Genomic DNA, 17,871 nt, shown 5'->3' on the forward strand with positions numbered 1-17,871 from the left:
CATCGAGAGATCGAATCGAATGTGTGATCACTGAAGCGTGACTTCGAGAGGTTTATGTATCCAGGCACGTACTTGTCTCTCTTTCTCTCTTTCTTTTTTTCCCTTCTTCACATTCGCAGGATATACTTCAGATATCTTACATCCTACTTATATCTACTAGAGGTAGCAATTGGGTCCAGAGATAGTCGGACAACTTTCTCGAAAATGCTTGTTCCGCTAGTTTAGATCGCGATCCAGGATCTCTCGCCTACACAATAGCAAAGAAATTCGATAAATAGAATGAGAAATATTCTACAATTTATAAGGCGAGTTTTTTTCATGAGTTTTAATATAGATTGTATAGTAAATTTTCGAAAAGGAAATAATTGATATTACATTTTATTTAATATTTTATTAATAAGAGCAAAAAATGCGAATAATAAAAAAGATAGGAAAAGAGTTAAAAAATAAAATCCTTATTTAAATTGCAATACATATACTACAAACACAAATATAACATACCTCCAAATATATTGTTAAATTGATACAATAAATTAATAAAATTTATCAGTTATATAATATTATAAAATAATTCCTTTTAAATAATTTACATTTTAAACACAGGTTTACAACAATTTATAAGAAAAGAAATTAAATCGATCTCGGGATACTTTTTATGGAATAGTTAAATCAAGCATGACTTTAAATAAATAAATAAATAAATAAGTAGAGAAATAATAAATAAACTTTCAAACAATAATTAAATTTTATGTCTCGTTCTCGTCGTCTCTTTCAGTCGTTGGTTCTTCTATCGGCCATTTCCCCGCAGTCGCGGCTGGATCTACGGTGCTAGTGGTCGGTGGATCGGTGATCACAATGGGCCCAAGAGGTTCCGCTGTCTGTTCTTCTTTAGGAGGTTTTGCCCCGTATTTATTATCTTCGTTTGAAATTTCTTCGATACTTGGTTTATCTCCGAGGCCTTGAACGTCTTGCGACAATTCCATTGTGACATCGGGCATCGGTGGTACCAGTTCCATTGATGGTATCATAGTTTTTATCTGGCACTGCCGGCCCATGTAGCCCAAAGGACAGATGCATCTAAAAGAAAAACGAATGTTTCCTAATATTTCTAAAGATTCTTTAGAAATCCTTTTCAACAAATTTTTTTCTAATATTTCCTAATATTTTTAATATTTCTAAAGAGACATACACGATCATGTAATTATTATACATTAAAATTAATATAAGCAGTCAAATAAAACTCATTTATTGTTAAATTTTAAGCGAATTTTATATTATGAGTTCAGAAATTTAAAAAAACGGTAGAATACCACTAGTTCTTTCATTAAAGGAAAATTATATGTGATTAATTTTTAATGTAATAATAAAAATAATGACGTATTTATATCATGATATAATTACAACGTATAAAAGATTAACATGTAATTAATTTATTATATTTAGGAAAAAAAGTTGAATAAATTTATAATAGATTACTATTAATTACTATTAATTTGCAACCGCGATGAGATTCAATTTTATTCTGTCTTACCTATAATCACCATCCTCATGAGTCATGCTGATGCAAGTAGCGTTATTTCGACAAATATCAAGATGCTCCTCGCAATAAGTAAGCTTTTCGTTACACAGGTCACCGGCCCAGCCGGGTTCACATCGACACTCCCATGGTCGTTTACATGATCCATGCACGCATCCAGGGTATGGTACACATTCGGTGCAATTGGGTCCTGTCCAGCCGACGCGGCATCTACACGTATTTGGTTGCCTGCAGCTACCGTGATCCCGGCTACATCCTTGCGCGCAGATCGCTAATAAACGCAACATTTTAATATATTAAATTTATATATATATATATATATATATATTATGTATTGTTTTGTCGATTTATTAATCTGCCTATTATAATACAAGTCTTGATATATATTATAAAGCTATTAAATATACATTATGTATAAGAGTTAACTTTAATGATTTTATATCAATTTTATATCAATTAGAAAATATGTTTATAGAATTGAATCTTTGTTAAAAAGAAAAGTTTATGTGTATCATTTTTCTGTGTTAATTATTTTACTACCAATTAAAATGTTAACTTTCATGTGTATATAAGATTAAAATTAATAGAATTTTAAATTGGAAATCAAACTCCTTGATACATAATTGTATAATGAAAAAGTGTTAACTTTAACTTTAATGTAATTATTATATTATCATCTTAAATCTTAGTTTAGTTTTAAAATATGTTATATTTAGATTGAAAGTTTGTTAAGAATAATTCTTAAATAATTAGTTTGATATTAATTTCTTTAAAAAATTATTTTTTAATTTTATGAAATCGCACTTACAAGGATAGAAAGATATATGCAATAATATTATATATTAATATTATATGTCTATTCTATCAAGAGATTTTTAAAGGAGAGATATTTCTAGCATTCCGAGAAAAGATTGTTGAACGGCACACATACGTGATTTGAGATAGCATTTTCTTTTTTGAATAAGTCTTGCGTATTTCAATGTTTTTTTTATATGCTATCAAAGTCGGTTAACAAGAATCTTATGTGTATATTGTAGAAAAATTCCTTCTCTTCCATTCTCTATTGTCCGAATAAACACAAATAAGATGATTGTCGTTGATAGTCACGTTTCAGTTTATTTTGGGAAGAGTTTCTCTTCTATTTGCTTTCGGGAATAAACTTACGTGTTTGACAAAGCAATCCGGTCCAACCTGGATCGCATCGACACTCGAGGGGCCCTTGACAGGTCCCATGAACACAACCCGGCAGAACCGCACACTGTTTGCACTTAGGGCCTTGCCACCCGAAACGACATCTGAAAGAAAGGATACGTCAAGCTTTGATTTTTCTCTTTCCTACACATCTGTGTCTATCTTGAAGAAAGATCCTAGAATTTAAATTATGTTACGTTTATTGCATCAAAAGTTTTCAGTCATTAATATTATGATCTATATCTTTAAATTTATAGAATATGTTTTTTTATATTTTTTTTATAATATTCTAATATTCCAAATAATTCAAATTCCTTATTATTCTTTATTCTACAGTATATCTATTATTTTATAATATATATTCTACAATACTATACACATGATAAAGAATTAAAAAAAACATACACTTCAAGCAATAATAAATAATAAATATTATAAAAGAAATCAAATAAATGCACAAAATTTGTTTTTGACAAGTCTAATATTTCGGAGTTAATAGTTTGTAAAATCAGTCTTGGTGAAAATATTTGCAACAATTAGAGCATGCACGTGAACGCATTTAAGGAGGTACAAGATTAATCACCTGCAGTCGCCGGGTTTGTCGCAGTAACCCTGACTGGAGAGGCAATCGGGCGCGCAAATGGGCTCAGAGCAGAACATGCCTTTCCAACCGGGATCGCAGGAGCACTCGAAGCTCACGTTACATCTGAAAGTGCAAATCTCAAAGTTAAGTCTGCCTATCAAACGGAATCGATCGATGGTCACGAGAGATTGCTCCAAGCGAGGAAGCGTTTCGTGTTACACGGAAATTAGGCTCGTTCGCTCAACCAAGGTGAAAGCAAAGCGAAGCTGATATGGGCTGTTGTTATTCAAACGGCGTTCAATTTATATCGTACGTGTGCAGCACGATAAATCGTGCTGCATTATAGCCGCATGGGTGCTACATCGATCTAGTATAATTGTTATGGAGTTATCGTATATATAATGAGAAAAATCGATGAACAATTAATTAGAGTTTAATTTTCTCATGAATATAAACAATGTTTAATTTTCGCACTTAGCATATGAAGAAAAGAAATGTATCTATGTAAAATCTAAAAAAATATTTTTTAAGTAAAAATAATAAAAATTAAATTTTATCTAATTTGAAAAAAAAGTTTTATAAAATTGAACTGCTAAAAAAATAGAACAAAAAAAATCTTAATGATATATTGATAAAAGTTGATGATCAATTAGTTACATTTTTTTAGTTAAAAGAATTCTAAACTAAATGAAACAAAAAAATATAAGTTAATTTAATATCATATAATTAATATAATTAATATAATATAATTAATATAAGGTAATTTAATATAATATAATTAATATAATTAATTAATAATTAATATAATTAATTTAATTTTTAGTAATAACTAAATTTGAATTTAGTAATAAATTAATGTTTATACTTATAATTTATACATATATTATTTAATATATAATATTTGAATTTAATAAAAGAAGATAGATATGTATAATATTTTTGCTAGAAAGTTCAAATTTTATGCAAGATTTATTATGTTAATATAAAGCTTTGAGAAATTTATATAGTCTCTAAAGTGCACTTTTCCTTTATTACATATCAAATGATTATACCTTCCATGCTGACATCCTGGTAAAGCCACACATTTGTCGCACAGTTCGCCGTAGAAACCTAACTTACAACGACATTCTCCTGGTCGCCGACAGTAGCCTTGAAGAGGATCACAACCCTTGCGGCAAATTGGTACATCACAGAGATCTCCAGTCCATCCTAAATAATATTTTATTATAACGTTATGAAAAAACGTTAGAAAAAAATAATACAAATTTTAATCATTTAATCATTAATTTTTATTAAATTGATTTAATTTACTTTAATTTAGCTGCAAAGTATAATTTGATCTAATTTAATAAATTACTTTTTATACCTGGCAAACATTTCACTTCACCAGCTTCGTCACAAATATAATGCGAATTCGGGTGTTGAGATGCTGGTATTTCGCATGCTTGCTTTTTCCATTTTGGAACATATCTAGATGATTAAATTTAATAAAATGTCGATAAATTAAAACTTGTAAATTAGTAACAAGATTTTATATTCTCAATCCGAGGAAATAATGCATAAATTCCTATCACGATATATATAAATATCTATCAATATGTAAAAGTTGCGAAATGTCGTCGCAAACGTTTCTTTGCAGATTCTTCGCATTTTAATAAATCAGACGAACGTTTATTAATAATTCTACAAATACGTTTTCTCATGTGAAAAAGAAGTTTAATCACTATGCCAAGGAAAACAACGTTCGAGCATGATTGAAGAATGTGTGATTAACGAACAGAAAGGATTACCGCCTACTTAAGAGATAATCTCTTAAAAATCACTTAGTTGATGCATTCTTAAAGATAAGAAACTGTCGATTAGATAAAATGACATTGACATGGTTAGGATTCAACAAAGCTCTGTGTGTTATTTTTAATCGTGATTTATGTCCTTTCAAACCGATTGATCATATCAGGGAAGATTATAATTAAGTGATAAATTGAAAAAAATGAAAAAAATTGATTTTTATTATTAAAACGAGATAATAGAAATGTTTTTAATATTGAGAAATTTTTTAATAATATAGATTATAGAAAATATTTAAATTTATAATATAATAATATTATAATTTTGTAATAAATATGATAATTCTGTAATAGAGACAAATCTTTAACAAATCATAGAACTTTACTGAAGTTCTTTCAAGTTTATTTTTGTAAATATTTTTGTAAAAGATATAATTTTGCAATATATAGACATAATAAGTATACAGTACGGACAAATTTTTCAATATTCGAAAAATTTTAAATTATAAAATATGAATTTGAATTATATATATATATATATATATATATATATATATATAATATATTATATGTATAATTATAGACAAACATATATACATATTAGATTCTATATAAAAAAATTATTTTGGATTAGCCATTGTTTTTAAATGAACTACTTGCGGGCTAAGCAGATCTATGCTCGTGATTTACGATACCTGGGCCCGGCGGCGAGTCCGACGGGCAACACGGAGGCTCCTAACACTACAGCAATCCTGATTAATCCATTGTTCGAGTGCGATTGTGCAAGTTGATGAGGAAAGTTGACCAGAAAGGTGGCGAATAGCAGTGGTATCATCATCGTGGCTTGACTTCCGAGTCAAGACTGGGAGGACGAAGACGTTCAAGGCGAAGCCTAAGATAACGGAACCTTGTTCGAGGTCACGACATACTTTTCATCGTGCGTGTGTGCATGTATGTAAGTAACGTTTGCCTGGTACAGCTCTGACTTTTTCGCAAACTCATCGCGTCATTCGAGTTCAATACCCTCTATGGATGAGAAGCGAGGCTGAAGAAAGTAGAGAGAAAGGGCCTTCTCTACAAAATTATTTCGAAAATCTATAGAGAGTCTTCTAAAATACTTCTCCGAGCGAGTTATAAGTTATAAGTTATAATTAAATAGTTTTTTATTCGAGTCTTGTTTTTCGATAAATTAATTTTTTCAAATTTTGAAATATTACAGTAAGTTAGCAACTCAAATTTTCAAATATTATTTTTATAGTTAAATTAACGGAATTATTTTTAAAATATATTAGAAATTATATTTATCTAAAACTTATGGAATTATTGGAGATACAAATGGAACTATTGGAGGTACAAATGGAACTTGCGTTAAAATTTGCAAAAAGGTGAAACCAACTTCACACATGGCTTGATTTATGGATCTGTAAAATTAGCGATATTCTATTAATATAAAAAGAATAATGAGAGTTTTAATAGCGCTTTCTCTCTCTCTCTCTCTCTCTCTCTCTCTCTCTCTCTCTCTCTCTTCATAGTTCTACAGTTCCTTATAAAAATGAAAAAGCATTATACTAAAAAAATTAAAAATGAAAATATGGTGTACTAACTTCACAAATTTAGTACGACACTTTCTTTTCTAAAATACAAGAAAACGATAAATATTATTTTTAGTACAGTAGGGGAGACCGGGGCTGATTATTATATGGGGTTGATTGTCAAAATACTTATAACTCAAACAGGACAGAAAATAGCTCTTTTTTTTACTATTTGTTTACTCAGATTGCTGATGTAATTTTAATTTGTCGTGTAAAATAATTTGCACTATAAGCATTGTGTGTATTATTTTACTTACGGTTTTTAAGAACATGAAGTTGGTGAGTATTTTTCTTATCATCTATTTTGTTGCCTGACAAGTCTTTGGCATCGTGATATCTCTGTATTCATAGATGTAATAATATATCTTAAAAGATCTGTGCTATAATTAATTAATCATTATTCTGACAAAGTTTATGAATACAATCTTTTTTATTAAAAATTGTTATGTGGGGTAGATTGACCAAAATGAGATGAAATTAGGTGACAATTAATTTTAAAAATATCTTTAGAGAACACATTTTTTTAGAGAATATATTTACAAATATATTATATTTCATATAGATTTATATGTTTTTTCATTTTTCATATAGAAACTACGGTACAAAAATAAATTACATATTTTATATATCTATTGTCCATAACAAATATGCTATTGCCAATCTTAGAACGTATGACAATCAACTTAGAACATGGAGTTAATTGTCACATTTTCACAGCTTCATTTTAAATAATTTATTTTTACGATATGATGTGAATTCACGAGTAATATTTTTTTAATATCTAAAGGATGTAGGTATATTATAACGTATATAATATTTCAAAATTAGACATTCACTATTTTCTAAAAAAATCACTAATCAAAAACTGTGATAACCAGCTTCGGTCCTTCCTATTTGAATGTTTCATTAATACTACTTGAATTCTACCAATAAGGTAAGATTAGGCAAGATGATCATCTTTAAAATGCAAAAAGCATACTTTAATTTTTGTTATCTTTAATAGTGTTATATTGATATATGTTTTTCGAATGTCGGAAATAATATTACCCTATATATAAAAAATAAAAAAAATATGAAGAAAGATCTATGTCAAGAAATGAATAAAAAGTGATCTATTTTGCACAAGTGATCTATTTTGCGTGAAGCTCGGTCTATGTTGGTACGCATAAGTATGATTCATATCGAGAAAGCAAGAAGAATGGTTCAAGTAGCATGAAATTAAAAATAAAGTTATATAGCACAATATATTTTCTTCTCATAAATTTTATAGTGGCATGACTGAAAACGGGAATTGTCTTAATTCTCAATCCTGTTTCTCGTATTCATTTATTCATATTATTTAATTTTTCGTAACTAAATTTGTGTAATTTATGAGTAGTGAATATTGCGCTATATGGACCCTTCCTTAATTTCATGCGGCTTGAACTATTCTTCTCACTTTCTCGATATAAACCATATTTCGTATGCGTTTCCGACATAGACCGATCTTCACGCCTCACACGAAATAGATCACTTTTTTATTCATTTTTTAATATAGACCTTTTTTCATGTTTTTTTCGATATAATATCTTCTACGGTTTAGACGTTGATATATAATTTCAAAACAGTTATCATTTTTTATATATTTTACATAGAAAACAGCGTGTACTTTTAAAGTGTATAAAAAGTAATTGTTGGAACAGTAATTAATGGTTATTATTATGGACTTTTTGTCAAATTATATATATTGGTAGAATTCGAATAGTACTAACAAGAATTGTTGTCAAAAGTAGTAATTTATCGTTTTTTTGTATTTTAGAAGGGGAAGTATCGTGCTAAGTTCACGAAATAACACATCATTTTCATTGTTTTTTAATATAAAAAATGCAAAACTTTTTTTATTTTTATAAGGAACTGTAGAACTAGAGAGAGAGCGAGAGAGAGAGAGAGAGAGAGAGAGAGAGAGAGAGAGAGTGCTATTGGAATTATCATTATTTTTTTATATTAATAAAATGTAATGCTAACAGATTCTATGTAAAAGAATATGTAACATAAAATAAAGAATTTTTTGGTCTTGACGTATATTTATTTAGTTACGAATTATAATATAATACAAATATCATACAAGATTGCAGCTATGTATTTACAAATAAATATTTGAAGTTCAAAGCTGCTTGTCAATTTTCGGCTATAGGAACTCTTAGAATTCAGTCTATTCGTTGCATTACATTGAGCTAGAACAGCGTTCATATGTTTATGTACCCTATTATGTAAAAAAGATATCCAAGAGTTTGTAAAATTTTAACTAATATCGCTATTTTCTTATTCGCTATTCGTATATCTTATAATACTAAACTCACTTTGTACATTCGATCTTCCAACATCCTTTGCCTTCACACACATAATTATTTATAACAAAATATTTACAAAAATACTATTAAACAATTTAATAGCATACGAATCAATGTTTTCAATGTATGCATTTGCATTTATGTATTTTATTTCTTTTGTTGACAATTTAAGAGAAAACTGCTATTCTAAGATTCAGTTTAATATTAACAAATGTAATATCAATAATAATGTAATCTAACAAATTTTATATCAATAATTTTCTCTTTCATATAAAATTGTTCCAAAAACATAGTATGTGCCAATTAGTTTTAAAAATATATTCACTGAATCTTAAACTATTTATCCATGAAATTTACAATTTACTTTATACAATTTACTTTCTACAAATAAATGGTCTTAATTTATGATTTTTTAAAGAATCATAAATTCTATTATATTTATCTTGGCCATTTTTATAAAGTGTAAAAGATTTTCTTAAAAATCTTTGTCGTTAAATTTTTGATAAATATGGTATAATATAGATAGTGTGCCAAGATGATTTGTTTGCCTTCGTAGCAACAAAAACGGATGATATTCGAATCACCCTTTATCGTGTATGCTGTTGAAAGCGGAAGATTATCCTCTTTCATAAGAGTAAATAAAGTCCCTGAGTTATTCTTGCTAAGTTAAGCAAGAAAAAAAGTTCTATCAAATTTGTTAAAAGATTATCTAGCTTTTCTGAATCACGTTTGCTTTCTCACATTTTGTGTTTTGCGTGCTCGCATTCACATCTTGTGCTCTTGTACTCGTGTTAACATTCACGTTCGTTTCGTTGACCCACAGTAGATTGTCTGTAGAGTGACTATGGTGTTTGTGTTCCAAGCTAGTCTGCACTCGATCCATTAGTTTATTTTGCAATTGCTGCTTCAGGATTTTCTCCTTTATCTTCTCCGACTTTGTCAAGCCCTCCTCCATTTTACTTTTTTTTCCACTCTTTATTCGATTTCGTCTAAATAAATATATAATAGGAATAGAACAGAAGAGTCCCACCATTAAAAATATAAATATCAAAATTTTCGGATCATTGATGTACTTATATAGATCCCAGATCGATATGTTGGGACTTTTGCAGTCGCCAGTGTCGACGACGATCGGGTAGCTACCGGGACCATCGTTAGTGGCTATTCTGACCAAATATTTACCGCACGGCAAGGAAATCTGTGCCGATTCGCTATCTGTTACCTGTAATGATAGAAATAAGTTTCAATATTATACATGCACGAATTCGAATTATTTAAATATCTGATTTTTATTTAGGTTTTGACATTACTTATATAGAAAGTATAGTTTTATTCCTTCGCAAAATATTTAATCTAAACAGATTTATAAATGTATATTTAAAAATGCACGAGATATTTTGTTATTGGGAAGAAACAGTATATTTTTAAAATAAATTTTAATATCACTACTGAAATATTGTTATCAACTTTTATTATTTTATTATTTTACTACTAATACTTCTTTTTCGTTAAGAATTACTTTTTTTAGTTAGAATTCTCATTAAATTTCTGCTTTTTGAAATTTAATAAGAATTCTAACTAAGTGTTATTCATTGTCAGAAAAATATCATTTTACTGAAAATTTTAAATATATGAAAGAGAAAAGCATAAACAGAAGACTATTATTGTAAGACTGTAAATGATATTTGTAAGAAACTTGATTCTATTTGATAATACTTTTTTATTTTTTAACTAATTGTAAAGGATTTGAGTTTATTTAAAAGTACTTTGTGTTTCTCGAAACAGTAAAGAGATCGAAATTGTATCAAGTCAGATTCGAATTCACTTGCGAAACATTTAATTACCTGGTTGCCCATAATACCGTCTCCCGTCTTCTGCTGCCAGGTAACGACGAAAGACGATTTATACTGTTTCTCTTTCATGGATTGGCGCTTAAAGTAATTTGAGGTAATCCTTTCACGTTGATCCTTCAATTGAATTTGCCAATCTTCCCATGTGATATAGGCCTGGTAGAGAGGGCCACCGGCTTTGAGTAATTGTAGTTTTGGCCACCACTTATCCCAACTATAATAATGATAATGATTTTATCAATAATAAAAATAAGTAACAGAAAGGAAGTTAAAGATATCCTGTTTAAAAATTACGAAAGTAATTTTTGAAAGAAATGCTGTTTCGGGTATAATATTCGGATATAATATTTCTTTGAAACAGACTCATCACAGACAATTTTATATTAATAATAATCACAATAAATGAGACAATATATTGTTTTTTATTTTATGTTGTGAATATTAAATCTTTAAGCTCTAATTGCTTTGAAATGTTTCTGTCAAGTATAAAATTTATCTCTGTTTAGACTTCTTGTATTCTCATTTGAAATTATCTTCTTATTATATTATTTATATTCTTTTTTTCTCTCTTTGTGGAAGTATTATAAAAATCACATTAAAGAAGATAAAATACCTGTAGTGTTTGACCACGCCATCATCGGTGACGACGATGATCCAGCCGCCAGGTATCATTGCAGGTTGCTGTTTTGCGTAGAAATAATTTTCTTCTTCCCATATTCCTTTCTCATTTTTTTGCATTATTATGGCAATGTCATAGTTATTCATATGGAAAGTTTCATTTTCTTCAGGAGCTGGTAATTTGGTCGGCTCATATTTGTCTTCCTCCATACCGCGTGTTTGATAAAACGTATACGCAGTTTTGCAACCTTGGATCTGAAACAGAAAGATATTATATTATAAGATTATAAAAAAAGTGAATAAGGAATGTATTATATAATTTATATTATACATTATGACATCAGTTTGCATGTGAGATAATGATAAAGTTTTATATATGTATATATAAAGTATATGATAAAGTTTATATGTATATATGTATATATTAATTGAATTTTTTTTCTATCGATTATCGAATCAATTTTTTTATGTGATTATGTAACATTTAATAAATCTTAATTTTTTGGTAGGATAATTAAAATTAAAAAAGATAAATAGAAATAAATAATTTTTTTTCCTAAATATTGAAAAAATCCCAGTTGTTTTTACTAGAGCTAGTATTATCCATACATTGGATCTCCTTGGGAAACTGACAGGTAGCCGTTTTCAAGGATTTTGCCCTCTACTTTACTTTATCTTTATTGTGTGAGATTGTCCTTTCTTTCCCGTAGAATCGAAAGTTATTTTCAAACGACAATCGAGATTTTCCTCGCGCTTGGATGGCTAGCCCCTTTGCCCCGAGGCGTAATGAAGGACTAGAAAGATCGACCTAAGTTACCTGCGCATTTCTAAAAGGTTCGGAAACTCGAAGCCGCGATCAAAGATGACGATCTGAAACTGCGCGTAAATCCGTTTCGAAAAGATTTAAAAAAAAGATATAACTGCGATACGAATAGTGTCTTTCAAATTCCACTCGATTATATATTATGTTATTTATATTTTTATTGCAACAAATATTATATAAAAATATTAAGAATAATGTAAAAATATGAAATTATTAATTTCATATTTTTATTATATTCTAATAATATTTTTATACATCTAATATTTGTTACCATAATAATTTACAATTAAATAATTAAAAAAGAAGTAAAATATGGATATAAGAAGTAAAAAAGGAGTAAAATGTGAACAAAATATAATAGGTATGTGTGTAATAATTAAAAAAATAGACAGATTAAATGTATCTACTACATAATATATATATTATGTAGTAGATATACTTGATTCTTTTATATATTTTATACTAAAAATTTCACATTTTGTTAAACTCGTCAACATATATATACACACACACACACACACACACACATACACACATATATGTATATATATGTGTGTGTGTATGTGTTGACAAGTTTAATCGAAATGTGAAATTTTTAGTCGTTTATAGTTTGCCTAAATTAAAATTAAAAAATTGAAATATAATAATTTAAATACCTCAGATTAAATATAAATGAATAAGAACTTTTTTGTTTACTTACATGAGATGTGTACTTGTATATTTGCATACAATCAATTTCTTCTTTGTCCCAAAAACTGAAAGTTTCACAAGTATTCCAGCACTGAAAAAAGAAATCTAAATGAAAATCTAATTCAATTTTAATAACGAATTTTTTGGATTTATATTTTTTAAATTCAAAATCTTATTCGTAGAAATTATCGAATTTCTGAATTTTTAAATTTCTAACTTCTCGAATTCTTAAATTTTTTTTTTAAAGGATTGAGAAGTCTAGATGGGAGAGATTTAGCGGCAAACAAAAACCTCTCACGGCATGTATGGGATGCACGAGAAGAAAGAGGAGTTACTAAAGGAAGAATGAAGAGAGAAGGTTTGATGTAGAAGAAAGGGCAAAATAAAAAAACTTTGAATCAAGCGATTTAAAAGGAGAGAAGAAGAGGTGAAAAGAAGAAGAAAGAGAGCGAAAACACTGCGAGAAGGTAAAAAAGGGGGGGACGGAGCGAAAAGGAAGGGGAACTGAATTAGCTCCAACCTGTTCCGGGCACAACAGACATCGTCGTTGTCGTTGTCTTCATATTTATTGGGGTACCGACTCTCGAGCGGGCTCGCCCTAAATTCTTTTTGCTCTTTTCTTTTCATAGTCTACCTCTGTCTCTCTCTTTTTTCTCTCTCTTCCGATTCTCGATTACCCTTCTTCGTCGCGTACCCTTACTAAACTCAAGTCTCTGCTTCGGAGAAACGAAAGGCCTCTGATTTCTAGTTAATGACATTTCCCGAAAGCCACACCGAGATGTTTCCTCATTCCAAAAGGAATTTAGGATCATGGGTATATTTTCATTTTATTAATTATTTATATTTTCTATATTTAAAAAAGGCTAATCACATTTTTGCTTAAAACGTATACTGTATGATTTATTTATTTTTTTTTTTGGAAATCGGTAATTTTCAGTATTGATTAATTAAAAAGAAATCAAATTCACTCAGTGCGCTTGTCAATCAATAATAATATTTGGGCCCAAATTATCGACTTACGACAATTTTTTTATAAGTCATAAAACAAGAGGTGTCATCTTAATCTAAAAATCAATGCTTTATTTATTTGATGGTAACTCGTAAATGAAATATATGGACGAAAAGGGCTGTAATTTGTCGAAGGAAAATGGGAACAATAGAGCAAGGCTCAAAAATTGTGAGAAAAAAAATAAAGAAAAAAATTTGCTAGAAAAAAAATATGTACACCAATGGAAAATTTGTATTAAATTTAACACATGTCCCAATCCACTCAAATTTATGTATTAATTTAATAAATATGTTAGAAGATGTGTGTGTGTGTGTGTGTGTGTGTGTGTGTGTGTGTGTGTATGTGTGTGTCTATATATTTTATATATATATATATAAAATACAAATTTATTTTAAAAAAATAAATATAAAAAACGTAATGTCTATAGACAAATGGAAACATATTCTTTTTAGAAAAATTAATATTTATATTAAATAAACACATACATACTTTATATTCATTCATTAGAATTTACGTTTTAAAACATATTACTTTTATATTATTGTGACATTAACAAGGAGTAGACAAGAACTAGAAAATCAGTTTTCAATTAATAAAAATTTTACGAACTTTTTGAAAGATGCTTATTAGGCAAAATATTAGGCAAAGTATTATCAGTGCATGGACCTTGTTTTTTAATAAAAAATTAATTACATTATTCAAAATCACGTTGCGTACTAACCCTCATGCTACTCATTTAAAAATGAGGGAAGGGATTTTCATCAAAAATCCTCAAAATTTTGATAAGTAAATCAGGTACGTTTTATTGAATAATGATATTTTAATTTCCGGTTCCGAACGAAAATGGGTTAAATTAAAAATCAATTTCTTTTTTAATAGAACGTGGTATTTTTTTATCGCAGATTCGGTTTCTACGTGAAAAAAAATAGGAAATTTTTATATTCAAGAAGTAGGCAGAAGCTTCTTTTATTCCGAAATTATTATTTCTTCATTTTGTTAAAACAATCATGGTTGCGAAGTGGTAAACCTTTCCTTTGATATCAGTGTATGGATTATCCTTTTTTCTCAAAGAGAAGAAGTAAGAGGTGACTAACTGTATAGTGTTCGTTAAGAGTTTATTCCCATCCTTTCTGCAGGCTGTTATTCTAATGCAAGATGCTCCCTCACCCCTGTAATCGTCACAGGGGCCCACGCATAAATTTGTACGTTCGGCCCCCTCGCTCTCGTGGGACATGGAATCGATGGATCTCCCGAAATTAATGGACACCCCCTTTAGCATAAAATGAGCAACGCCCTCGCGCGCGCGTTGTTGGATGTCCCCCGAATCCCCCCTAACTTCGATTCTCATCCATATGTGCTCAGGGGGTGGCGACCACACCTGGTGATTTTCCATGGCACTCTCTCTCAAAATCGACACCTAAAGATTTATCGACACCCTATCCGATTTCCGGCTCCAATTGGTGCCTTTTTTGTCTGTATGTATGTGTATATATAATATATATACATATATGTGTGTATATATAATATATATACATATATGTGTGTATATATATATATATATATAGGGTACACGTTGCACGAACATTTTCTACTTTTTTAAATAAAAATATCTGTATAATATATAAAATCTTTAAATATACATTGTACTTTTTATGTATAATTTCAAGTAGAGAACAGAAAATTTTATTTATTCCATTGTGAATTTATTGGAGACAATTAAGTTTATTGATTAATTGATATTATTTTTTATTTATTTTTGCAATTATTGGGGTACTTTTTAAATTCCTGTATGTGACTTGGTTTTTTTTAAATAAAAATATTAATATTGGAATATTTAAACATTTAAAATTAAACGATTAGTTTGAAATAGAAGAACAGCTCTCTTAAGAGTTTATCTTTTTATATCTGCATTTTTATGCACTTAAAATTCCAAATTTTATTTTACAAAAAATAATTAAATAAAATATATTAAAAATATTATCAAAAGTTTTAAATAGAATTTTAAAGATAATTATTTTTCCGTGGAACTAATATTTTTTTATTTTTATTTGTTAATAATTGAAATTTTTGACAAAATGTATACTATATTGTATAAATTTTATGTTAATGGTTTTAAATATGAAATATCTTGCAATAAAGGTATATTGCATGCATTTTACAGATAAATTTTGTATTGACTGAATCTGATAATGAAATCATAAAATCTTTAATTAGCTTATCGATAAGCTGCACAAAAAATATAAATATATTATATTGTTTTATGTTTACGTTTCCTGATTTTAATTTCAGTTTTAGAAACAGCACAGTTGATTCATGCTGTTGATTATAAATAAGAAGCATTATTTTCTTTGAAATTATTCTGAAAGCGACGATCGTGCGCAATTATCTCATACATATACTGATTGTGAGTACTTGCCGAGAATTCTTTAGAATAGTTTAAAATATTAAAAAAGCTAAAAAAGATGATTGATGTAAGATGTTCTTAATTACCAAATCACAGTCGTATACTTGGCTGTTGATATTATTTATATTCAAGCAGTTGCCATCGACCATGTGATGTCGTAGACACGATGATCGGCACTGTGCGATCTTGATGATCGGTCCGAGATCCAGGTTGGCGGCTACCAAGGCCAAGGTCGCGCAGAATATCAACGCCGGAAGCCATGCGATCTTCATCCTCATCCTCGATAACAAAGAATCTTATTTCTCACTTTTTTCACCACAAAATTACTATTATTATTTTCTTCTGCGATTAAAACTCCAAGATATTTCGCGGTCTAATCGAGCACAGATCGTGCCAGCAGGACACGAAGGCCACGGGCGTGGATTCCACGAGCGGAATTTCGGTGCGACTGCAGTCCTTCAGAGTTTCAGAACCTCCTTATATAACCACGCGTCCCCCACTACGCGCTTCTCGAGTTTTCGTGGGTCCCCACCCTTACTGACTTGTGAAGAAGCATCCCTCGTAATTATACGTCGTTTCTCAGCATATGGCCTGCCCCGAGGTTTCAGTTCTGACCGAATTATTCGGCCTACATGAAATGTAGGCCAGCTTGCTGAAGGAATCGCGATGCTACGAATATTTCATAGCTTGGATTAGAATATTCTTCGTGAAATAAATAATTTTTTTTTTAATAACGAAGGACTCTGTAGATAATAATGATAAATTGAATAAATAAATATTAATTAAATTAATAAACAACTAAATGATAAGTAATACAAAAATGCAAGTTAATATTTAATGTAATTAATATAGCATTTAACAATAAGTTTCTTTGTAACAGAATAACTAATGATTTTCGTGATTTTAGCGATAATTTCAAGTGAAAAATAACTGATGATATTTCTTGAAAAGATTCTTTAATTCTTTATTCCTTGAAAAATTTTCCATCGATACAACGGCGATATCGAATAAAAGAAGAAAGTAATTTTTCATATAACTTTTCAATTATTTTATCTTTTTTAAGCCAAAAATGTGTAACACAATGTTTAAAATATGACAAATGAAAATATATTTTGTAATTAAAATTTAATATATTAGGTGTTGGAATTAATTCGTAGCGTTTTTAAATGAAAGAATGTTATTTATTTCACATGAGCATTAAAAAATACATTAATGAAAGTACTTCCCATCACTTGTAAAACGCTACGAATTAATTCCAACACCTAAATTGTAACTTTCAAATGTATGATTTTTAATAATGTATAATTGTTATTAAATGTATAATTAGTAAATGTACAATTGTTTTTCAATTTTTTAGTTATTATATTATAAATTAACATTAAATTCTACATTATTACAAGATAAAGAATATAATTTCCATAAAGAATTATGATTTCACGAATGACAAAGAACGAAAT

The 17,871-nt window shown here is 28.8% G+C and overlaps 2 protein-coding genes across 3 annotated transcripts; both read right to left on the reverse strand.

The window, feature by feature from the left end:
- Positions 1-362: 362 nt before the first annotated feature.
- On the reverse strand, positions 363-6,477 carry LOC105145544 (uncharacterized). The gene is made up of 7 exons (XM_011055169.2): positions 5,794-6,477; positions 4,678-4,781; positions 4,364-4,520; positions 3,312-3,434; positions 2,702-2,832; positions 1,532-1,808; positions 363-1,077 (listed from the first exon to the last, which is right to left on the reverse strand). Exons 1-7 carry the CDS (start codon positions 5,934-5,936, stop codon positions 747-749), a joined length of 1,266 nt encoding a protein of 421 aa, XP_011053471.2. The 5' UTR covers positions 5,937-6,477; the 3' UTR covers positions 363-746.
- A 2,256-nt stretch (positions 6,478-8,733) lies between these two features.
- LOC105145545 (uncharacterized) lies at positions 8,734-16,900 on the reverse strand. Of its 2 annotated transcripts, XM_011055172.2 has the most exons (6): positions 16,501-16,900; positions 13,012-13,092; positions 11,484-11,743; positions 10,865-11,084; positions 10,094-10,242; positions 8,734-10,009 (listed from the first exon to the last, which is right to left on the reverse strand). In XM_011055172.2, exons 1-6 carry the CDS (start codon positions 16,690-16,692, stop codon positions 9,730-9,732), a joined length of 1,182 nt encoding a protein of 393 aa, XP_011053474.1. In that variant the 5' UTR covers positions 16,693-16,900; the 3' UTR covers positions 8,734-9,729. The 2 variants fall into 2 exon arrangements, with proteins under 2 accessions (XP_011053474.1, XP_011053472.1); XM_011055170.2 differs by having other exon boundaries at positions 8,734-10,242; positions 16,501-16,899.
- Positions 16,901-17,871: the final 971 nt, after the last annotated feature.

This window comes from Acromyrmex echinatior, chromosome 4 (genome assembly GCF_024713525.1).
Source record: "Acromyrmex echinatior isolate Ae372 chromosome 4, ASM2471352v2, whole genome shotgun sequence".
Classification (NCBI taxonomy): Eukaryota; Metazoa; Arthropoda; class Insecta; order Hymenoptera; family Formicidae; genus Acromyrmex; species Acromyrmex echinatior.